A 24062-nucleotide genomic window follows, 5' to 3' on the forward strand; every position below is an offset into this window, starting at 1 on the left:
TTTGCAATTTCCAACAACATGGATAGACCTAGAGAGTATTATGCTTAGTGAAATAAGTCAGAGAAAGACAAATACTATATCCTATCACAAATACTATATCACTTATATGTGGAATCTAAAAAATAAAACAAACTAATGAATATAACAAAATAGAAAGGTACACACGGATGTAGAGAACAAACTAGTGGTTACCAGTGGGGAGAGGAAAGGGGAGAAAGGGCAAGATAGGGGTAAAGGATTAAAAGATACAAACTATTATGTATAAAATAAACAAGCAACAAGGATATATTGTACAGCAAAGGGAAATATAGCCATTATTTTCTAATAACTTTAAATGGAGTATAATCTATAAAAATACTGAATCACTATGTTATATACCTGAAACTAATATAATATTGTAAATCAACTATACTTTAATTTTTTTAAAAACTGGGATTTAATTATAGTAATAAAGAGGAACTCAGACGCTCAAAGGTAAGGTTTGTGAGCTACATGCCAAAGCCACAGCATGTGGTTAAGTTTCACCAATAATGATGACCCTATTACAGTTCCAGATATTAGAATGGTAAATAAAACTTTCCTCTTGCCTCAACTTCAGACCTTTAAACCATTCCTTCCTACCAATTTAGAATTTTCAAGAATCCCACAGTCTTAAGAGATCTAATACACAGAACAGTGATTATAGACAATAAAACTGTATTATAAACATTAAAATTGCTAAGAGAATAGACCTTAATTGTTCCCACCACCAGAAAAGTTGATAATTTTGTTAGCTAACACTATCATGGCAATCATATTGCAATATAAATGTATCAAATCAATACGGTACACCTTAAACTTACACAATGTTATTTGTCAATTATATCTCAATTAAAAAAAAAAAAAAGAATCCCATGGTCTGGGTGTGGATAAGCAGAATGCTGGGAATCAAGCTGAAATAAAATAATTCAGAAAGTGAAGGCCATACAAATATCAGGAAGTTAGGGTGATCCTGAACTTACCAAACAGTGCCTTCTTTAGGAAACTTCAAATTTCACATGATTCTGTGACACAGATGAGGCACCTGCCTGCTGCCATTTTCCTCCACTTAGCATATAATGCAGTGTGTATGTTCATGGGGTTTTTCAAGTTTCAAAGTTTGACTTGACCTTCAGTCCCCTGCCTGGGACTGACTAGTGAGTATCAGGCAATAAAGCACCACGAGACACCATCACTTACTCCGTCAAAGTTCTGGGGGTACTGGCGTGGCTACAGATAGCCCAGCCGCAGGGGGCTGAGCCCCAGGAGGAAGGAGCAGGGCACGGTGGCCCTCACTCACTCACAGAAGCCATACTGGGGGGTGGTGGGCAAGCCTTGCTGGGAAACATTCACAGCCAGTTTCCCACCAGCACCAACCCCTCTCAACCCCTCCATACAGAGGAACATCATGAGTTTCTCTCTGAGTTAAATTTAATGCTCGATCACATATTTGTCCAGGCCCTTTTAATGTTTATTTTTCCTTTCCCTTAATAGTTTCCTCAGTTCTATTTCTATTTTGGCTGGTCCACATTCTGCACCGACTACCACCTCAAGCATAGCTTTGGCATTAACAGATGTCGTTTAACCAGCGAAATGAACGCTAAGCCAACATGCAAGACTAGTCCTCAAATTAGGTCCATCACAGGTACAAAGAGTTGATCCAGGAGAAGTTCATACAGATTTTCCAGTTATTTCAAGTTCTTTTTCTCAGTTTATCTTTCTTCCAAACCGCCCCCATCCCCTTCCTCCTCCCCACGCCCTCCTCCCACCACTCCAAATCTGGACTCTCAGCTTCCTTTCTCTCTGGCCTTAAACCTCACCCCACCCCAGCCTCAAAGAGGGGTTGAACTTGTTCCCCTCACATTCTCTGCACGTGACTTGATGGAGCCTCTGCATCCTCACCATGGAATTTTCCTGTGCTGGGCCCTCCTTCTAGGAGGAGGGTCAGCTCCTAACATGCTGCCTAACTCCTTGGTTCCCTCACATCAATTTCCCCCAGGCACTGGTACTGAGGCTCCGTCTCTGCACCACCCCCTTCCCAACTGACATCACTCTGTGGCTTCCACTGTCCCCAGAGCGGACCCTACTGGGGCCCCATTCCTCAGCCAAAGCACACAGCGTCTCTCAAAAGGAACAATGAAAACCCAAGCAGTGGTTCTCACTGCAAGTTCTTGAAGCCCCATATGCTAATGCTGATGAAATGCTACATGGGCGCGTCAGACCCCTGGGCCTGGACGCACAGTCATCTTACGTGACACTTCTCTCCTCTGCTGCTAGCCACTACCTGCTCAGAGTTACACGTCAGAGCACTTTCCTATCCCTCCCTCAGTATCACTGAGAAGCAGCAGTAACTTAGTTCCCTTATCTAGGGCAGCCAGCAGGATGGCCACGGGGAAATCAAAGGCGGGGTACGGGGTGGGGGTGGAAGCAGCAGGAGAAAACAACTTCCCAGTTTCTCTCTGCAGCTTAAGAAACTCTCTGGGGGTCTGGGGGAGCTTTCAAGTTGCTTTATTTTGGTTAGTCCCTGAGATGTGTGACTGGTGGAATACAGCCACCAGGGGGATAAACAGTGGTTTCTCTTGCCCCTCAGGGTCAGTGGCCAGCTGTTCCGAAGGAAGCCAGCCTTTCAACTGGCCCAGACGGTTCCCACAGCAACTCGGATGGTAGGTCAGGAGGCCATACCCTCCCCGCCTAGGAACTCGGTCAGTGGTAAGTCTTCGATGTATTTAACCAGTTATGTCCATGTTAATGCTTAGGGTGGTTTCGCTTTTGCAAACATTTATTTATATCCTTCAAGAGAAGAACTCAGACCTCTCCGCCAGTCACAGGAAGCTGTTACGGGGGGTGAGTAAACTTTTTAAATGCACAGAAATTGCGACAGACACCAATTTTGTGAAACTAAACCCCGGTACTTGGTTCTCTTTAATTGTGTTCTTTCCTACATGGCTTCAGGTAGGCAAGTCTTGTTTCTACCAAGAGAATGAAGTTATATGAAGAAGGGTAATGCTTACTTTTGTCTGCCTGTGGTAGCTCGCATACTACTAAACACCTAAGTGCTTAATGAAGGGATGAATCATAGCAGCTGCTCTCAGGATACAGGGGCGTGTTAAAGAAATGTTTATTTTCAGTCTTCTGAGTTGAAGACCTGCTCTGGCTAAAATCAGACACCAGACAAGGGCAAGTATGGCTGCCTGGGCTCTAGTCCTGTGTGCCGTTTCCTCCAGGACCGCACAGCTGTATGAAGGGAAAATCATCTTTCATTTCTCCACAGGGCAGCCTGAAGATGGCTAATTACACGTCCGCACCAGAGGACGATTATGATGTCCTCATAGAAGACAATCTGAGTAACAACGACATGGAGCCATGCACCCCATACGAGCCCAAGATGCTCTCAGCCCAGCTGGTGCCCTACCTCTACACCACGGTGTTCACGGCTGGCCTCCTGGACAACATCTTGGTTGTGCTTATCGTGGTAAAATACAAAGGACTCAAGCAAGTGGAAAATATCTATTTCCTCAACTTGGCAATTTCTAACTTGTGTTTCTTGCTCACCCTGCCGTTCTGGGCTTACACGGCCTCACGTGAGGGGGTTCTTCGTGACCCCCTGTGTAAAATTCTCGTGGCACTCTACTCCATAGGCCTGTACAGTGAGGCATTTTTCAATGTCCTTCTGACTGTGCAAAGGTACCAGGAGTTTTTCCGCATGAGAAGGCTTTTCTCGGCCTGCAGGATGGTGGCTGGCAGCATCTTCACAAGTGCTGTGGCGTGGGTCACAGCCATTCTGGTCACTCTGCCTGAACTTGCTTTTTACAAACCTCAGATGGAAAGCCAGAAATACAAGTGCTTCTTTACCAGACCTCACTTCCTACCAGCTGATGAGACATTCTGGAAGCATTTTCTGACCTTAAAAATGAACATTTTGGGATTTCTTTTGCCCCTGTTTTTTTTCGTATTTTGCTACGTGCGAATGAGGAAAACACTAAAGTGTGGCGTGAGGAACTGTGACCTTTTCAAGCTTGTTTTCACCATAATGGTTGTTTTCCTTCTGATGTGGGGACCCTACAATATTGCACTTTTCCTGTCTGCTTTCAACGAACACTTCTCCCTGCATGGCTGTGAGAGTAGTTACAACCTGAACAGAAGTATCCAGATCATGAAAATCATCGCCACCACCCACTGCTGCATCAACCCTCTCCTCTACGTGTTTCTCAACAAGGCATTTAGGAAACACCTCTGCCACCTTTGCCATCTGTGCAGTGACACCGCACCTCAACCCACTGAGGAACCTGCCCAAGGCACATCAAGGGAAGAATATCACCTTTCCACTTAAATGTAAACTAGCTCCTACCAAAGGCGGGATAAATAAACAATAATTTTTCCCTCATTGCATTGTTTTGTGCAATAGTTTTTACACATTTGTACATAAAATAGGCTCCAGGAAGAAGAGGGGGAGGTGAAGAAACATTCACCAAGCGCTGAATTTGTCTCAGGCGCTGTGCTAGGTTCTTGACAAACGTGAGCTCCTCCGTGCCTCACTGATTGCTCATGGTGTAGGTGGAATTAGTCTCATTTCTCTGGGGGAGGAAATTGAGGCTCAGAAATTTGTCTGAGATCACACAGCTAGAGAGTGGCAAGGCTGGGACACAAACCCGGTGCCATTCACTCCAGAACCTATGCTTTGTCCAGCAGGCCGAACTTCTAAAATTCAGGCAAGGAAACACATAAAGCAAATACGCACTTTTAAAACCAACTGGACCACATTCCAAATTAGAAGCAACCCATTCACACAAAAGTAATTTATCAGGCAAATTTTCTCTCAGGTAATTGAAAGAGATGGCTAGCTGGAGGCTCCAGATTAAAAGAGGAAAAGGGACTTGCTCTGTGGAAAGTTCTCTGGGTTTTCTTGGCTATTCGCCACACCCCCGAAGCCCCCAGATACCCCTGAGGCCCCCAGATACCCCCAACCTCTGAGCCTCCCAAGGTTTCTAGCACTTTCTGCTATTTAACAAAAGCAAATGTACGATTATGTCTAGAAATGTTTAACACAAGGCATGTTTTGTCCTTTTCAGTGTAACGTACACCTCAGGCCTCACCGCCTGTGACTACAAAACGTCACAATAAGAGTTTGCCTGGGGCGATCCAGTGCCCATCTTCTGTTACACACCCCAAGGAGAGGTGACAGATGAAATACAGGATGCCCGTGGACCACAATCTCTCACCTCCATCACTGAGGAAGGAGGAGGAGGAGGTGGCCCCTGGGGGAGACCCTGTAGGGAGCACAGTCTATGCCAGTCACTGGCTCTTCCACGTCCTCACCAGGTGCTATGGATGAACTGTGTCCCGCAAAACATTCATATGTTGAAGCCCAAGCCCCAGTGAGACGGTATTTGGAAATGGGACCTTTGGGGGGTAATTAGGTTTAGATGAGGCGGAGTCCTCAGGATGGGATTAGTGCCTTATAAGAAGAGACACCAGAGAACTTGCGCTCTCTCTACACCATGGGAGGACACGGCGAGAAGGCAGCCATCTGCGAGCCAGGAAGAGAGCCTGCACCAGACACCCCACCATGCCGGCACCTTGATCTTGGACTTCCCAGCCTCGACTACTGTGAGAAATAAATTTCTGCTATTTAAGCCACCCAGTCTATGGTGTTTTGTTGTGACAGCCTGAGCTGAGTAAGACAGGGCTCACCCTGAATGACATTAAATAGCAAATAAAAACACCATCACAAGTCAAGAGCAAGACCTCAGCTGAAAGTACCCCAGCAGATATGAAAAGAGGAGGAGAAGGGACAGAGATATCTTCTTCACACTCATACTCACCAGACAAGCGTAGGTCTGGACTCTCCATTCACTTCTACCACATATGGGACAGAAACCTCAGGCAAAATGACATCGTTTTTGGATGTTTACAGACACAGTGATGAATTCACAGAAAAAACCCTTTCAGAATTTTCAGAATGAAAACATGGAGCGTATAGAGAATAAACTCTTACAGTGACTGAGAGTGAAATGGTTATTGAAAATCAAAAGTTTGTGATGGCTGATCCAGCTACAATAGCCCACACACACAAGTAGTATATTTGGAACAGTGATAATCCAGCAAGGTCTTCTTCCCCTGTCAGAAGAAGAAGACAGTTGTCCTAAAGATAAAAATGATTCATACTTGCACTATTTACAATAAAGGCAGCCCAAGTGCCTATCAAGTGCAAATCAGATGAATGGATACACACACACAATGGAATAATACTCAGCCATAAAGAAGAATGAAATCCTGACATTTGCAGAAACGTCGATGGACTACAGAATATTATGCTACGTGAAATAAGTCAGACAGAGAAAGACATACTGTATGATATCACTTACATGTGGAATCTAGAAAATAACACAAATGAATGTACATGCAAAATAGAAAAAGACTCACGGATATAGAAAATAAACTTGTGTGGGTTTCCCTGGTTGCGCAGTGGTTAAGGATCCGCCTGCCAATGCAGGGGACACGGGTTCAATCCCTGGTCTGGGAAGATCCCACATGCTGCAGAGCAACAAAGCCCGTGTGCCACAACTACTTAGCCTGCGCTCTAGAGCCCGCGAGCCACAACTACTGAAGCCTGCGCGCCTAGAGCCCATGCTCCGCAACAAGAGAGCCACTGCAATGAGAAGCCCGTGCACCGCAACGAAGAGTAGCTCCCGCTCACCAAAACTTGAGAAAGCCCACGCACAGCAACGAAGACCCAATGCAGCCAAAAATAAATAAAATGAATAAATTTATAAAAAAAAAATACTGAATCACTATGCTATAGACTTGAAACTAATAATATTGTGAATCAACGATACTTCAATTTAAAAAATAACACATGCTTTTCCACTTTTCTACAAACTATTGCATTAGAAAACTAACAACCAGTAAAAAGCCAAAGAGAAGGTAGCTAGCATATTTAAGAAAATTTGACAGTGTTTCTGTTTTTGCCTGTAAATTATTTTCTAATGCAAAAAAAAGTTTCCTCTCAGGTCAAGATAATTCTGTTTTGGGACATTTGAGAGAAAGACTGAAATCTCATGAGAAATCTCTGATTCATCTCTATTTATGTATTTGTGGGTACAAATGGAACAAATTTTAAAATGGTAAACGTGACTGATTTAGTAAATGAGAAAGCAATAAAACCTGAAGTTGAAAAAAAAATACAGGATGCCCAGTTAATTTTGAATTTCAGTTAAGCAACAAATAATCTTGCTTTTTTGTTTCTTACAAATGTGCTGTGGCCACATCATCCCAAGTTATCCTCCCTCCTAAGAGCTGCTCACCCTTCCCTGGTCTTAGGCTCCCACACCAAGCCTGAATTTCAATAGGACTTTATCCTTTACCAACTGCCTTCACAGACGTATTTGCACCACATAACAGTCCTTCAAAGAAAACTGACTATCATCAGCCTCATTTTACAAGTGTGGAAACTGAGGCTTAAATCTCACAGCTCTCAGGGGTCAGAATCTGGGCTTGACATTTTCTGATATCAAATCCCACGCTCTTTCCTCTCCTCCACCCAGTACTTCCTGGCTTGTCTACAGAACTTGGTTTATAGAGTGGGTTCCTGTATATTTATTATTGCACCAGATTTTTCACAACAGTCCAAAGGATTGGGGGAAGGCAGATCCAAGGATTGCTGCTCCCCTAAGCCACCCATTTACAGACCCTGTGAAAAGCAAAGTTGGCCAAAGAACCATCTCTGGCACATCTAACAGAAGAAAATCTTTGATCTAAATTTCAGACTCTGAATCCTTTGATTTTTCCCTGTGGTGTGGCCTTTAGCTATGAGCGGGGCTATGAGTCACCTCCCTGGAGTCCCCTGCCATGCCTGCTCTGGGAGAGGGTAGGAAAGGGTGTCTCTCTCTTCCTGTGGGACCCAACACAGGCCATCTAGCCTCCCTGTGCCTCAGACAACTGGGAATAAGACACCCCCCCTCACAGGGCTGCTGGCCAGGATGAGGGCTTAGTGAGCAGCACAGTGACTGGCCCACGGGACGCTGCCCACACACCACGTTTCCTCACACCCTCCACAGATGCTGCCTGCACCCGAATGGTGCTTGAATTTCAGTTGTGATGGGCCTCCTCGTCCCCACGTCAGCCTCCTGCAGCTGCTCCAGGTAAATGACTATGTTGACAAAAGGATCTGGGGACATGTGGCTCAGCCCCAGCTTCTTTGTTTGAAGGAGTGGTGGGGAGGATCAGACCATCTCGCTTACATCACCTATGACAAAATGTGTTTTCCTCTGCCTTCAACCACGTGGTCAGCTCAACAATTTTTTTTTTGTTTTTTTTTTAACATCTTTATTGGAATATAATTGCTTTACAATGGTGTGTTAGTTTCTGCTTTATAACAAAGTGAATCATCTGTACATATACATATATCAGCTCAACAGTCTTGCTATGAGTCTGTGGACAGCCATCCCACCAGAGCCCCCACCCACACGCTCTTTCAGGCGTCCATCTTTGCAGAATACCTGCCACACACTTCCTGGGGGTGCACCCTGCTTGCTCACCATGGCTCAGGACTGTCCCCAGCTGCCCCGTGCAAACAGACACGCCCTCCTCTGCAAAGCACACAACCCATGTCCCCAAGCTCACGCCGGTTCCAGCGGATGACTATCTGCATGCATACTCACTGTCTCCACTCTTTTGTCTCTGAAGGACTCCAAGGCAGAGTCTGTGGGATTCATCTCCAAATGGACTAGAGGAGACGCGACGTGGTGATGGATGAGGAGGTGGCCAAGAGAGAGACTCCAGCCAACACAAGTGCTGTTATTCCCCCAGAGAGGTGACACTCATGCCTGTGAGGGAAGGCAAGCAGGAGGAGTTGACTGCCAATGGGTAATGAGAGCACTTCCTTTAAAAAGAGGCTTAAAGACATTCCAGAGAAAATCGGGAAAATATGACTATAAACAAAATGTCAGATGACATACTTATCATTTTCAAGGGTGACAATAAAATTGCGATTATGTGGGAGAATGTCCCTATTCTTAGAGGATGCATGCTCAAGAATTTAGGAGTGAAATGTCGTAGTCACAACTCACATTCAAGTAATTTAATCACACACATACACACACCAGGTGCATACAAAAGCAGCAAGGAGGAAAACACATCAAAATGTTAACACCTGTCAACCCTACATGGAGGGTAAATGAATGTCCACTGAACCCTCTCTGACCCCCACTGCACAAACGGAAATGTTCATAAGACCAAGTTGAAGGGCAAAACTGACTTTGATTTTGTCTGGATAAAAACAAAGAAAAAAGACTGACCCCAAGTACAAATTTTAAAAGTCTCCTCTCTCCTGGTCCCTCATGACTGGGGTCAGACTCAATCTGTAGGAGAGTCGTAGAGAGAAAAAGCCCCAACCCCTCATTTTACTTACAAAGCTGAGCCCAGAGAAGGTAAAGGACTTATCCGAGGTCATACAGCCACACAGCAGCAGAGCTGCGACTTTGCTCTAGACGTCCTGCAGCACATGCCACTTCTTTCCCACTCAGGACTAACCTGTAATTATTTCTGGAGACAATGGCGGACTAAATGATTCCGAATACGCTATGGCTAACAGCTGAGAAAAAAGTATGCAGACTCAGTCCGTTTCCCAACGACGTAAGTACACACGACATTCCTCCTGACGTGATGTGATAGGAAGCTCCCAGCACCACAGAGTAGTGGCTCTTCCCTCAAAACTAAACGCGCACTGCTAGAGAAGCTGCCTGCGGGCGTACCTTCCAGCCCTCGTGCAACGCCACACCGCGCAGGCGCAGGCAGCAGCTTGGACTCCTCCGCGAAACAGATAGTCCCGGCACCAGGGGCCGAGCGCCCGGGGTACCGCGGCGGACGTATAGCTGCTCCGGGGCAGCTCCAGGCCTCAGAACACCTGTTGCGTTGGAAGGAAGAGTCGTCCCCGTTGTACTTCGAGAGCACTTCCAGGAACTGGTCCTGCACATCCGACAGAGGCAGAGCCCACCTTGCAAGAATGGATGAAAGGAGCCAGGGATGTTCCTACGCCAGGACAAAGAGCAGCAGCCAAGGGATGGGCGCATGCGCAAAGAGTAGCGTTTACTTTTTTTTTTTTAATAGTTGGAAAAAATCAAAATAAGAATATTTCATGACACATGAAAATTATATGAAATTCGAACTTCAGTGTTGAATTTCAGAAACTTTATTTTCAATAAAATAAAGTTTTATTGGAACACGACCACACTCATTTATATATGTATTGCCAGTGGTTGCTTTTGCACTACAATGGCTGAGTCCAGTGGTTGTGACAGAGATGGTCTGTGGCACTCTCATGGCTTCCCACTGCTGCTTGGTGCATTGTAAATTACAGCCAGTTATAATTCAATAGCATTTCAAGTACCAGACTGTGATGTTGTGATACAATAAGACATATACCTCCGGTCTTCAGCCCTGACTGATGGGGTGATAGGAGTGTCCTTTGTTATTCATAATACACCCTCTACCTGAGTTTCAGTCAGACCTGAGTGTATGCTGATGAGGTGACTCTTGGTGCTTCCCTAGATAGCTTCAGGATGGGAGCTTGTTCCCAGAACCAACCCTGTGATGAGAGGATTGGAACATTCAGCTCTGCTTCCTGACTTCCAGGGATGGGAGAGTGGCTGGATAATCACCAATGGTCAATGACTTAGTCAATTGTGTCTATGTTACGAAACTTCCATACAAACCCTAAACTACAGAATTCAGAGAGCTTCTTGGTTAGTGAACACATTCATGTACTGGAAGAGTGGCACACCCCAACTCCACGGGGACAGAAGCTCCTACGCTCTAGACCCTTCCAGACCTTAGCCTATGTACCTCTTCATCCAGCTATTCTTTTTCTATCTTTTATACCATCCTTTAATATAAATAGGTAACAATAAGTAAAGTGTTTCCGTGGGTTCTGTGAGCCATTATAGCAAATTATCAAACCTGAGAAGGGGGTCGTGGGATTCCCCAGTTTACAGCCAAGTTGGACAAAAGTATAGGTAACCTGGGAACCCACTACTTGTGATTGGCGTCTGAAGAAAGAGGGCAGTCTTGTGGGCCTGAGCCCTTAACCTTGGGGGTCTGTGTTAACTCCAAGTGGTTCGTGTCAGAATTGAACTGACTTGCAGGAAGCCCAGTTGGTGTCCACAGAGAATTAGAGAATTGTTTGGTGTAGAAAACCCACACATATTTGGTGTCATAAGTGTTGTGAGTAGATAGACATAGAGAACAGACTTGTGGTTGCCAAGGGGGAGGGGAATGGGAGAGGGATGAATTGGGAGTTTGGAATTAGCAGATACAAACTATTATCTATAGAATGGATAAACAACAAGGTCCTACTGTATAGCACAGGGAACTATATTCAGTATCCTGTGATAAACCATAATGGAAAAGAATATGAAAAAGAATATATAACTGAATCACTTTGCTGTACAGCAGAAATTAACACAACATTGTAAATCAACTCTAGTTCAATATAAAAAATATAAGTGTTGTAAGTAGAGAGAACAGTTTATCTTTATACACATAGAGCCAAACCACATTTTTTTAAATTTTTATTACCAGTGCATATTCATCATGTTAAAACAAGCAAAGAAGAGAAAAGTGAATTTTGAATGTCACACTAATAAGACACTATGGATTGTGGATTATTTTGTTATCAAATTAGATGACAAAGCACTGTATTTATTATGCAATGAAACTATAGTTGTGCTAAAAGAATACAACATGTGTTGACATTTCCAGACTAAGCATTCATTGCACTATTCCAAACTCGTAGGGGAAAAATGGTCAGGAAAATTAGAAATTTTAAAGTGAAATATTTCATCACAACAGAATTTCTTCAAGGGACTTCCCTGGAGGTCCCATGGTTAGGACTTGGCACTTTCACTGCCGTGGGCCTGGGTTCAATCTTTGGTGGGGGAACTGAGATCCCACAAGTTGTGCAGCACGGCAAAAAAAAAAAAAAAAAAAAAAATCTTCAAAACAAAAAATGAAATAAGGCTGCAAGCAAAGTAACTTTCTAAATAGCTCATTTGTTAGCCAAGCAAGAAAAGCTATTTAACTATGTTGAGTTAATGAAATCGTGTTTGATTGCAGCTGTAAACAAATGTGCCCAGAGAAAATTAACTTAAGACTTTAGCCTTTCACTGACAACTCTTGCTTAAAGAGCTGAAAACATTGGGAACAATATCAGTAGTCAACTAAGAAATAAGACAAATGATTTGGAGTGGCTTTCCTTGGCTTTTGATGAGTAAACAGATGTTACAGATGCTGTTAACTATTGTCTATTTGAGGAATCAGTGGTGAGTTTCAAGTGAGTAAAGAATTAGCCTCCAAGAATAGTCCACATGGGATAACTACAAGCAAGAATATTTTCCAGAAAATTGAGGAAACACTAATTCAGTACAATCTGAAGTGGAATCTGCTGAAATGTATTACAACTGATGGTTGTTAAAATCTGTGTTGGGCAGGAAAAAAGCTTAGAGTGGGGACCGCGCAGAATGCAAGCTTTCCTTGAAGACTGTAAGGAACTTGAGGTCTGAGGAAGTAAAAGCAGGGACACCAAACACAGCCCCACACTCAATTCAGTGTCAGGGTGAAAGGATGCGGGACCAAAGACCCCCCTCATTGATGCTACGGCCGCCTGACTTGCTTTGGGCGATGAAATGATGGAAATGATATGGCCTCTCCTAGAAGGAAGCTTTAAGAGTTACTGTGTGTTGCCTCCATCTCTCTTTTATTTCCCCCTCTGTCTACAGGCCAATGTGCCCCAGGCAGGGGCTGCTGGTTCAGCCTGGGTCTCAGAATAAAGAGATGAACAACAGAGCCACTGATGACCCATGACAGGTACGAACGTGAGACAGAAACAAACCTTTGTTGTGTAAGACATTGACATAACTTAGCATGAGTTAATGGATACAGTGATGTTAGATTTTGAAATTTTTATTTCAGCCAGAAAAGGGGATTTCATGGGCCTTTAATTTCACCTAAGTATCTTATTTATACAAGAAGGTTTATACAGTTCAAATATTATGTTTTATCTTGCTGGTATTATGACTAATATGGCTACACCATCAAATGTTGCTCCCTCAGTAAACTTCTAGTTTACTAGTGAGGCTGGACTACATATCTGGGCCATAATTCAAAGTAGCAAAAAAGGGAGTTTTCATTCTAGGATTATGGGACCGTAATTAATGTCCCGATCTTTCTTTCCTGACAGATTTCAGAGGCTTCTGCAGGCAGCAGCAGAACTGCCTATCTCATTTTTTTTTTAACATCTTCATTGGAATATAACTGCTTTACAGTGTTGTGTTAGTTTCTGCGGTATAACAAAGTGAATCAGCTATACGTATACATATATCCCCATATCCCCTCCCTCTTGCATCCTCTAGATGGTCACAAAGCACTGAGCTGATCTCCCTGTGCTATGCCTGCCTATCTCATTGATACTGGTCAATGCTGGCCATTCTTGTCTGCTGTCTGCCTTTGAAAGGGAAGATTCACCCTGGTTGATGCAGGTTTGCCTGTTGAGTCCAATGAGCCATTGGAAATACTAAAAACAGGAAAATGATCCTTTCTCAGGGAAGAGTTACTAATCTAAGGTAGGACCCCAATGGGCCCTGTTTACTGGTGGGAAGAGTCTGTGCATTAGCAGCTAAAACCCAGCCATTTGGTTCTCTCTTAATTCCCTTCCCTGGCATCAAGAGAGTGGGTCAGAATTGAAACTCTGGAGAAGAAAACTATGGGGAACACACTTAAAGGACAAAGCATGGACCTTCAAAAAGGCAGAAAAAGGAAGGAGGAGCAGCATGGAACCTGAGGAAACAGAAGTTCAAGGAGCACATGTCCACAGGATCAGAGATAGCAAGGGGCTCAGGGAAAAGAGATGTGAACCCTACTAAGCTTGGCCATTTGGGAAGGTGGGGCTGACCTATTCCAGAACCGCTTCAAGGGAGTGAACAGGTTAGAATCAAACTACAGTGGGGTGAAGAGAGAATGACCCAAACACCCACCTGATTTGCTGAAGTGAAGGCAGCCCTCTTTGACCACTCTTTAAAGAGCTTGGCTGAGAAAAGTGGGAATAAACTGGTGACCAGAGGTTAACCGGAGGTTGAGGGCCAATAAGGCCAAGGGATAGATGTACAGTTGTCCCCTGTACCTCAGTATTTGCAGGGATTGGTTCCAGGACACCCTGTGGATGCCAAAATCCAAGGATGCTCCAGTCCCTTATATAAAATGGCGTAGTATTTGCATATAACCTATGCATGTCCTCCCATATATTTTAAATCATCTCTGGACTACTTATCATACCTAATACAATGTAAATTGCAAATTCAAGTTTTGCTTTCTGGAACTTTCTGTAATTTGTTTTCAAATATTTTCAATCCTCAGTTGGTTGAATTCAAGGATGTGTAACCCATGGACATGGAGGGCCCACTGTATTCCACATTTTCCTATGTCTGTATTTGTACATTTACTACACCTGATGCTATTTACTTAAAATAGCAAATACTCATAAATCTTCTTGATACCCAGCTTCTTCCACTAATCCCTTGATTCCTACTCTCTATTCCTTCCCCCGCCTTAGAAACACACACACACACGCACATACACACTCAAACACACACACACACACACAACTATATGAGGGACCAACAGGTGTCCTTGAGGAAAAGAGTTGCTTGGCCTGACCTTAGACTCCAGACCATCAGGCACTAAGCCCAAAACTGCCGGAAAGAGTGGGAGTGGGACCGGGAATACAGGGAAGGAAAGGTTCCACTGGGCAGGTGTTTGGTCAGACACATGATTTCAGTACGAAATTCTAGAAAAGATGAATGGCACTTTATAGGGAATGAAAATCAACAGCATTTCTAATTTTATTTCTTGTTAAGATGATAGCAGGGATCTGTGAAAACTGATGAGCTTGGCAAAATCCGCCCTCAGGAAGGGAGAGGAAGGGAGAAGAAGGATCAGGGCTGGAAGCAGGGAGGGGCTGAGGCCCCCGGGGAGGCGGGGCAGCTTCTTTTCAGGTTTGACCTCGTCAGGAAGGCGCAGGCTTCCAGAAGCGCTGTGGGACACAGCAAAGCAGGAGATTCAGAAACTGATTCCTTCTTTTTTTTTTTTTTTGAATCAATACATCAATCAAAGAGGACACTAAAACAAACTTTCCTCTGCCCTTCTCCCACCACTGTAGGTCAAGGCTTGCCATCCCCACATTTCTCCACTGTCTGTCCTGCTAAGAGCTACAGGACCCAAGGGAGCACACAAAACCTCTGGTCCTTATCAAGCTGCGAGATTCCCTGCTCTGGCCTGAGTGACACAGCTGCCACCCACTTGTCTCCAGGTGAATCAGCTGTCACACTCTCAAGTTCACAAGGTACTGATGGTCCTCGAATTTGTTCTGGAATGTGAGCAATTGATCATCTTCATGCAAATCTGCTTGCAGTAATATCCACCTACTCATTCACTCATTCATCCGTGAATCCCTCCTGAGCACTGGCTTTGTGTGAGCCTCTGTGGTAAGTGCTGGGGATTCAACACAGACAGATAAGCCCTGCCCTCAAGGGGTGTACCATCTGTGCAATCCTGAGCGGGCTGCTCACAAGAGTAGCCCTGCAGCGCAACTTCTAAGTGTAGCCCTAGATCCACCTGCATCACAATTCCCTGAGATGTCCGTGGAAATAGCAGGGTTTCTCAACCTTGGCACTCTTGACATTTGGGGCTGGGGAATTCTTTGTTGCGAAGGCTGTTCTGTGCTCTGTTTAGTAGCACAGATGCCAAGAGCACCCGCTATATCATGAGAATTAAAAATACCTCCCAGCATTGCCAAATGCCTCAGGGGCAAAATCATCCCCGGTTGAGAACCACTGATATAGAGAGTCTCAGCCCTTCCCCAACCCCTGGACCACCACACAACACCCACCAATGCCTCCAACTCCCCTGGTGAGGGACCAGGAATAGGAACCCAGATGACACCAGTGCACAGAGGAGGCAAAACTTGCCGAGACTCAAGAATCATTGCCTGGAGGCTTACAACACTCTGCTATGTCTTCTAAATGTTTTTAAAGAATTAAATTATTGTCAATACATTTTCCAGGCTAAAATGTTTTTTGAGAATTTGTATTCTCTATGGTTAGTACTTACAGTAACTGCCTAGAAACCAGAATTTGTCATTTCTCAATATATATGTTTTTAAAGAGTTAAATTATTGTCAATACATTTTCCTGGCTAAAATGTTCTTTGAGAATTTGTATTCTCTACGGTTAGTACTTGCGGTAACTGCCTAGAAACCAGAATTTGTCATTTCTCAATATATATGTATATATATGTATACCTTTGTGTGTAAGTATATACATACATATATATATTTACAGTCGCTATCAGCATTATAAAAATTTAGCATATTACTACTGCTTTATTTTATTCTCTAATTCTTTCACCTCATCAATGAGAGTGTAATTTCCCACAGTATAGAGACATTGTATTGCCTTAATGTTTTTATACCCGCTTCATCCCTAGAATGTTTGGCCCTCCAACCTTGACCTTCACCTGCGGTGGTTTCCCAGTGATGCTACCTATGTTCCACTTACAGGAGGTTGAGCATTTTTTCAGGTTAGCAATGGCCGTGACATACTCTGGTCCCAAATATGTTTCATATGTTGTTTTGCCTCCGAGTTTGGCCAGACACTCAGTGTTGTCATTGAACAGAAGGTTTTTGGTTTCAGACTGGAACAAGCAAAACTTGCCCGGGCAGTCTTTTCCATTTTTCCCAAACTGAGCCTGTGTCAAGAGGGCAGACAGTAAGAGAGCAGCGGAGGAAAACGGGAGAGGTTATGGATTCGGGGAGGCCAAGGGCATTTCTTCTGCACAGGATCAGCCATAGGAAAACCGTGGGGCAAAAGGAGCTAAGTTCTGGAATCACTCCACTGTCCTGGCTAAGTCTTCCCCTGCCCCACGTCCCCCTGCTCCACACCCCAGCCCAGTGCCCAGGCCCCTCACCACTTCTGATCTCACCTCCCGCCATCTTGCCTTTCTTTTTCATCTGTGGTCTCTTCCCTTAGAACCTCTTATGTGTGACTAGGTGACAGCTGAGGATTTGGAGATCCATCCCCAAAGTAATCACCTCTAGCATTCTAATAGGCCAGCTCTCCCAGAGCGGCAGACTGCATTGGAAATCCTCTCTGCCACGGACCCGGTCATTGCCTTGGGCAGGTCACTTAGCCTCCCTTGGACGTGGTTCCTCCTCCATGCCCAGGGCTCCCACGGAGGTGAGCTGCAAGAACCAAGCACCTGCATGGCAGCAGACCTCTTACCAGCACCCGTGAGTGTGCACAGTGGGAGCTCCATAAATGCTAGTTATTGTGCCTATTTTTACATTCTAGGGCCACTGTCTTTAACGCACATCTAGAAACGTGCCATTTTAATACAGAGCTGGATGTCCTAATAGAGAATCCCAGACTTCAAGGAAATTATAGGATTTCCTTCAAACCACTTCACGTGGATAGCCTTAAATCTATACAAGTTCTGGGTTTGTTGTTTTTAGAGATTACAAATGCAGGGGCCCGGTCTAGAACATCCCCAGTCGGCCCGGGCTCTGGAAACATCAGCAGAGCAAACCACTCTCTACCTGGCTATGGGAGGAAGGCTCAGTCGCCTCCCTCATTTGCCTGAAGAACAACAGGAGGCTCAAGGAGAGAAAGCATCTCCCAGCCAGGCAGTGAGCACACGTCCAGGGCCATGAGACTCAGGGCAGCCCCCCAGCGTGGAGCAAATACTCTCATCACCAGCTTCAAGCAGAGGGACGGGACAGAAAGGCTGGGGATGGGTGGATTCCCTGAGCTCTGTGATCGCCGCACCTAACAGGAGCCCCTGCAGGAGGCCCTGGTGACCCATACCTGTTGGAGGAGCAGCACCTGTTCCACGTGTGCTGCCTTATCGCTCCGAGATACCACGGCATGATTTGGGGCCACAGCCAGGTGGCAGCTCTGAGCCTCTGTCACAGGCTTCCTGGTGCCATCGAGACACAGCAACCTAAAGTCCTCCCGATCCAGTTTCCTAGCCCAGGCTGCAGTGTTCTCTCCTGGAGATATAAAGAAGGCAGCATCAGCCACGGCTGCCCCTCTGAGTCAAAGCATCCTTTCCGGGTGGCTGTGACCATCCACCGGCCTCTTGAAATGCACACAGTGGGGTTGCAGTGATGTGAAGGAGAGCAAATAAAGCTCCACAAGATACACAAACTTCAAACATATCAAGCATTAGTGCTATATCCTCACGATGGAGTATTACTCAGCAATGAAAAGGAGTCAAGTTCTGACACACGCTGCAACGTGGATGAACCTTGAAAACATTACGCTAAGTAAAAGAAGCCAGTCACAAAAGATCACATATCGTAGGATTCCATTTATGTGAAATGTCCTGAATACGCAAATCTATGGAGACAGAAAGTGAATTGATGGTTGCCAGCTCTGGGGGAGTGGGGAAGCGACTGATAATAGGCGCAGGGTTTCTTTAAGGGGTTTTGTGAATGTTCTGGAATTGGATTCTGTTGGCAGCTGCACAACTTTGAATGTGCTGGAGATCACTGAATCCCATTGAATCTACACTCTGAATGGGTGGATTTTGGAGTATGTAAATTGTATCTCCATAAAGCTGTTACATTTCTTTAAAAGAAAACCCTCCATGTATGCCATATTTTCCAGTGAGTTCCAGAAAAAGAAGTGCTGCTTTGTGTTCAAGAAGAAATTGTTGGGACTTCCCTGGTGGTCCAGTGGGTAAGACTACCAGCTCCCAAGGCAGGGGGCCCGGGTTCGATCCCTGGTCAGGGAGCTAGATCCTGCATGCCGCAACGAAGATCCCATGTGCCACAACTAAGAACTGGCTCAGCCAAATAAATAAATTAAATAAATAAGTATTTTTTAAAAAAAAGAAGAAGAAGAAGAAATTGTTTCCTTTCATATTCCAACGCTCTTAGTGTAACCAGAGGAAGGATAGGAACGTCTATGGGTTTATCAAATATGCTTTCAGTCAATACTGATAAAATACAGTTGTGAAATCCCAGAGAAGCTTAAAACTAAATTTGCCACCCATCTGATCCCTGGAGATCACTTAGATTCATGGTTCCTGAATTCAAAATGTAATTGTACACAGGTATGCCTGTGTGTGTGCAAACGTAGCTTTTGTGGTCAGGTGGCTGCTTCTCTCCTTTTGCCCTGTCCCCTCAAGGAAAGACTTCCTGCATTCTCTTGGCTTTGTCCATTCGATACTGAGATCACCCCAGATTTACATGTCTGGCCTCTATCGCTCTCCCCGGGGACTTGGAGGAGTGGCTCTGGCTGTGGCTGTCACTGAAGAGAAGAGGCAGAAAGTGGAAGCAGCCCCTTTGAGGGGGGAAGTGGCAAGTCCTCTGTGGGGGCGTGGAGGGCTAAGTGCAGCGGGTAAGAAGAGAGGTGCGGTTTGGAAGGCAGCAAACCGCTGGGAGTCTTAAACTTGGTAATTAGTATTTTCACCAGAGGTCAGAAGAGAGGGTGACTATTCCTCTATTGGCTGGGGGATTTTACCTTCTATCATCTGCATCTGCCTATGATTTTGTCCTCATTAACCCCCAAGGAGTTTCCACACTGAGGGCTCACATGGGCTGAATGAACGCTCCTACTTCCTGGTTTAAAAGGGGAAATTTAACCTGCACATGTCCAAATTCTTTTTTCATGTATCATCCACATTCAGTTTCCGATAGGCTGAGACAGGAAGATGGTGTGCTTCTGTGGCTGACTAGACAAAGCCAGGGAGATAGTTGCCCCTGAGTATGGCTGGGGTGTGTGTGTGTGTGTGTGTGTGTGTGTGTGTGTGTGTGTGCGCGCGTGCGTGCGTGCGCGCGCGCGTGTGCGTGTGACAGAGGGAGAGAGAGAGAGGGAGAGAGGAAATTTGGTTTCAAAATCAATGTGACACCTATAGATGTTACTATGTTGCATACTGAGGTAAAGTATTTTAGAATTAATTTGATCCAAGTCTGGAAAAGATTATAATAATTTCCAATTGCAAATCTGAATAGTAATCTGTGTCGTGATGGCAAAGATTCTTCTTTGAAGGGGAAAGGGAAACATCTTTACCTACCGTTAGTATTCTCCAAGACAGTGACATCTTTCACAAATGCAACATCCCCAGCGTCCTCAGCCAGGCACCTAAAATGTTTCAGAGAATAAAAACGTTGCCAGAGGGGCTTCCCTGGTGGCACAGTGGTTCAGAATCTGCCTGCCAATGCAGGGGACATGGGTTTGAGCCCTGGTCCGGGAAGATCCCATGTGCCGCGGAGCAACTAAGCCTGTGAGCCACAACTACTGAGCCTGCGCGCCTAAAGCCCGTGCTCCACAGCAAGAGAAGCCACCGCAATGAGAAGCCCGTGCACCGCAACGAAGAGTAGCCCCCGCTCACCACAACTAGAGAAAGCCCGCGTGCAGCAACGAAGACCCAGCACAGCCCAAAAAAAAAAAAAAACATTGCCAGAGAAGAAAAACTATTAGAGTTTTCATAAATATTCATAATACACATTCCAAAAACTGAAACATGGAAGTAAACATAGAAAAGATAAAGGCAAATATTTCCAGGAACTTAGAGTTTAAAATGGTAGATTGAAGATATATGGGTACCTTCCCTCCTTCTAAAATTCCAATAAAATGACATGAATGAGATTTCTTTTAAAGCCATATATCTATGAGCCAGAGGAAGGCAAGAGGGAAAGAGAGAAGATAATAATGGCAACGTTTAGAAGTAGAGATCAAATGGGTGAGCAGTAATTGACCCAAAAGAGCAAAGAAAGCTGTGACATAAGTTGGAAGTGGGGGGCGCCCAGGAGAAAGCTGATGTGCACGGCAGAACTCCAGAAAGACTCAACAATTAGAAGTACTAGGCACCACTGAAAGTAGCTGAGAACAGCAGGACTAGATAGAGCCTATATACATGCAGTGTAAATATATATGCCCAATCCGATGAATTAAAGGAAGACCCACTGAAGAAATACCATTGTGAAGTTTCAGAACACTGGAGGGAGATTTAAAAATAATTTTTAGAACTATTTTTTATTTTATTTCTTTAAATCAAAAACTTTTCACAAAAATAGTTTTCAAAGCATTTTACATTGGACGAAACACAAAACTCATTTTTCCTAAAGAGTATTTTTCATTCATAGTTAAATCTCTGTAAATTTAGAGAGAAATATAAAACATATGTGTCTGATTTATTTACTCTTCACAGAATATTCTTTGTGTAGACCTGTTTGTCTAAGACACCTCATGAGCCTTCTAAAGCTTCTCTCTCAGGATTAGGAAGCCAAAAATAAATTGTTGAAAACTCAAAAAAAAAATTCTTTTCAAGAAGAAAAAATGTCATATACAAAGAATCAGGGATCGAAAAATGGTACCAGATTTCTCAACAGAAACTCTAGCTTTAGAAGACAATGGATTAACGCTTTTAAATTTCTGAATTTGCTTGATTTTCTGTCTTTCTATGTTACATTCTGCATAATTTTTTTTCACATATTTCCACATCGCTACTTCTCTTTTTAGCTATGCTTAATCTGTTAAACTGGTCAATTATATAGCAAACTTCAGTTGCTGTAATTTTTTTCCTTTCTAGAAGTTCTATTTATTCCTTTTTAAAAATACTAACCTGTTTATTCTGCTGTTTTTTGCTTCTGGCAACTTTTCCGCTGTGTGTTTTTATCACATTGTTATAATTACTTTTTACTGTGTCCTGCTCATTGTTACTGAGAGAGTACTTCTGAGCAGTATTTGAGGCTTAAACTGAAGATGCTGTCTTCCAGACAGATTCCTAAAGGGAGCGCTAGTCTGGGACCACTTTTTAAAAAATTATGAGTTGAGAATTTCTGGACCATCCTAGGGGACACAAGTTGGAGCTGCAAATCCATGCAAGAGCTGGCCCATGGTTTCAATTTTTCAGGAATGACATGTATTTTCCTCCCTGTTTTCCTCAGCATCCAGGCAACCTGAAGCCTCCTGGGAGTGGGGTGGAAGTTACTTCTGGTTCACTCCTACCTTAAAGGTGTATGTAACCTCTGAGTTCAAGTTTGTCAGAATAGCTACCCTCAGGACAAAGTGTCTCCACCTAGGTCTCCGAATTCCTATTCCCCTTAGATTTTAGTCTAATAATCCCTTGTCACTTTGTCAGTTATTCAATGCTCTTAAGAACACGGGTGTGGGGGCTTCCCTGGTGGCGCAGTGGTTGAGAATCTGCCTGCCAATGCAGGGGACACGGGTTCGAGCCCTGGTCTGGGAAGATCCCACATGCCGCGGAGCAACTAGGCCCGTGAGCCACAATTACTGAGCCTGCGCGTCTGGAGCCTGTGCTCCGCAACAAGAGAGGCTGCGATAATGAGAGGCCCGCGCACTGCGATGAAGAGTGGCCCCCGCTTGCCTCAACTAGAGAAAGCCCTCGCACAGAAACGAAGACCCAACACAGCCATAAATAAATAAATAAACATTAAAAAAAAAAAAACATGGATGTGTGTGCGTGCACGTGTGTGGGTGTGTGTGAGCACACGTGTGTGTGTGTGTACTTAACCCAACATTTTTGCTTGTTTTTAGTGGGACAGTTGGTCAAAACAGTTAATGCTCCCATTTCCCAGATATGCAAATCCTGTCAAAATTCCTAGGGAAATTGTTTTCCAGCCTGCACTTAGTTATCCAGCCAAACTATAAATCACTTCAAGGGTAGACTAAAGATGTTTTTAGACATGTAAATACTCAAAAAACAGAACTCCTATTCACCCTTTCTCAAGAACATGTGTTCTGCTGCAACAAAACTAAGAAAACTAAAGATGTGGGATCCAGGAAACAGGTCATTTAAGAGGAAGTAAGACAATGAAAAATTCCAGAATGATGCTTAAGGGGAATCCCCAGACCACAGATATGTAGGGGGCCTCGAGAGGCCCAATCCAGACTGGGGAGGAGGGTGGAGATCTTCAGGTGCAACATTCCCAGGTAAATGATGAACCTGGGACAGCATCCAGTCTGTGCATGGATTGCTAGATTTATGCTACTAGTAGAAGGTTTGGGGATGAATGAGTGATTTTTTAAAAGAAGTACAGAAAATTAAGCAAATTTTAAAAAGACACCGATCAAGTCCAGAGTAAAGAAAAACTCTGTTCAATAAGGGAAATATAATCTTATTATGTCACATATTTAATACGAGACTAATATTTACATATTCATAATAAAGTAAGCACTAAATATGTCATACTCTTGTTGGATACTAAAAGGAGGTGAAGTTTGTGGTTATGGGTGGAAGAAGCACAGGAGCAGTACGAGAGGCTAGATCTTCTTCTTTCATAATGGAAAGTCAGCAGAAAATAGCTGACATTTAAAAATCAAGAACCAGCAATATATAAGGATGTTAGTTAGAAACAGAGAGATAAATATGGTTCTGGTTCCAGCTTTTGATTTGAGCAAAAGACAAAGCATTTCCTTCTGGTATAAATAGGAATACTAAAGTGTAGGTGTTTCCAGTGAAATAATACCTTACCATAGGTTTGAAAAAGAAAACCACATGGTTTTTTATCAGACATGTTGTCTATTCAATATTTCTGAGTAGAATCACAACTCTTCCATTTGCAAAACTTTAGCTCCTTAAAGATATTTTTGTACATTCATGAAATTTTTTTTTATAAGTCACTCAGAGTATAGCAAAAGCTACTTTTATATCATCCCATCACTGGAGAGAAGGCTACTGAATTTACATTAAAAAATTCAAAGACCAGTTTGGGCAGTCATTCTCAGATACATGACGCCACCTGGTGGTGAAATATATTCTTGGAGAATACAGAAAAATGGATGGGGGAGAACTCTGCCCTTCAAACCCCTAATTGTACCACTGAGAAGTAACATCTGGATTATAAAATGAAGACTGTGGAAAGATACTGTGATTTACTAAGTGTTTATAATTGGTGAATTCTGAAAACTTATTTTTTGGTTTATTTTTCACTAGTGGAGAATAACACTGTGCTATTTTGCCATTTCTAA

At 43.9% G+C, this 24062-nt stretch overlaps 2 protein-coding genes across 9 annotated transcripts in view; one reads left to right on the top strand and one right to left on the bottom strand.

The window, feature by feature from the left end:
• The first annotated feature begins 696 nt into the window (after positions 1-696).
• CCRL2 (C-C motif chemokine receptor like 2) lies at positions 697-6401 on the top strand. Of its 6 annotated transcripts, XM_082414228.1 has the most exons (3): positions 697-2681; positions 2775-2862; positions 3290-6401. In XM_082414228.1, exons 1-3 carry the CDS (start codon positions 2401-2403, stop codon positions 4346-4348), a joined length of 1428 nt encoding a protein of 475 aa, XP_082270354.1. In that variant the 5' UTR covers positions 697-2400; the 3' UTR covers positions 4349-6401. The 6 variants fall into 6 exon arrangements, with proteins under 6 accessions (XP_082270354.1, XP_082270356.1, XP_082270355.1 ...); XM_082414230.1 differs by lacking the exon at positions 2775-2862 and having other exon boundaries at positions 697-2720; XM_082414229.1 differs by having other exon boundaries at positions 2636-2862.
• An 8484-nt stretch (positions 6402-14885) lies between these two features.
• Positions 14886-24062, bottom strand: part of LTF (lactotransferrin) — a 46724-nt gene continuing 37547 nt past the window's right edge. For all 3 annotated transcript variants that reach the window (XM_082414223.1, XM_082414222.1, XM_082414221.1), the window contains exons 14-17: positions 20143-20210; positions 17928-18112; positions 16623-16812; positions 14886-15100 (exon numbers count right to left, since the gene is read on the bottom strand). In XM_082414223.1, the coding sequence (XP_082270349.1) occupies positions 15003-15100; positions 16623-16812; positions 17928-18112; positions 20143-20210 (541 nt within the window). In that variant the 3' untranslated portion in view covers positions 14886-15002. The remainder of the gene's footprint in view (positions 15101-16622; positions 16813-17927; positions 18113-20142; positions 20211-24062) is intronic.

The sequence above is a fragment of the Balaenoptera physalus genome (assembly GCF_965194825.1).
Source record: "Balaenoptera physalus genome assembly, chromosome: 11".
Classification (NCBI taxonomy): domain Eukaryota; kingdom Metazoa; phylum Chordata; class Mammalia; order Artiodactyla; family Balaenopteridae; genus Balaenoptera; species Balaenoptera physalus.

Bases quoted from the DNA above. Each gene is read 5' to 3' on its own strand.
- CCRL2 (XM_082414228.1), top strand. From the start codon at position 2,401: ATGGCCACGGGGAAATCAAAGGCGGGGTACGGGGTGGGGGTGGAAGCA. The intron at 2,682-2,774 runs GTAGGTCAGGAG...GTTAATGCTTAG, and splicing joins TTCCCACAGCAACTCGGATG to GGTGGTTTCGCTTTTGCAAA. The intron at 2,863-3,289 runs GTGAGTAAACTT...ATTTCTCCACAG, and splicing joins ACAGGAAGCTGTTACGGGGG to GGCAGCCTGAAGATGGCTAA.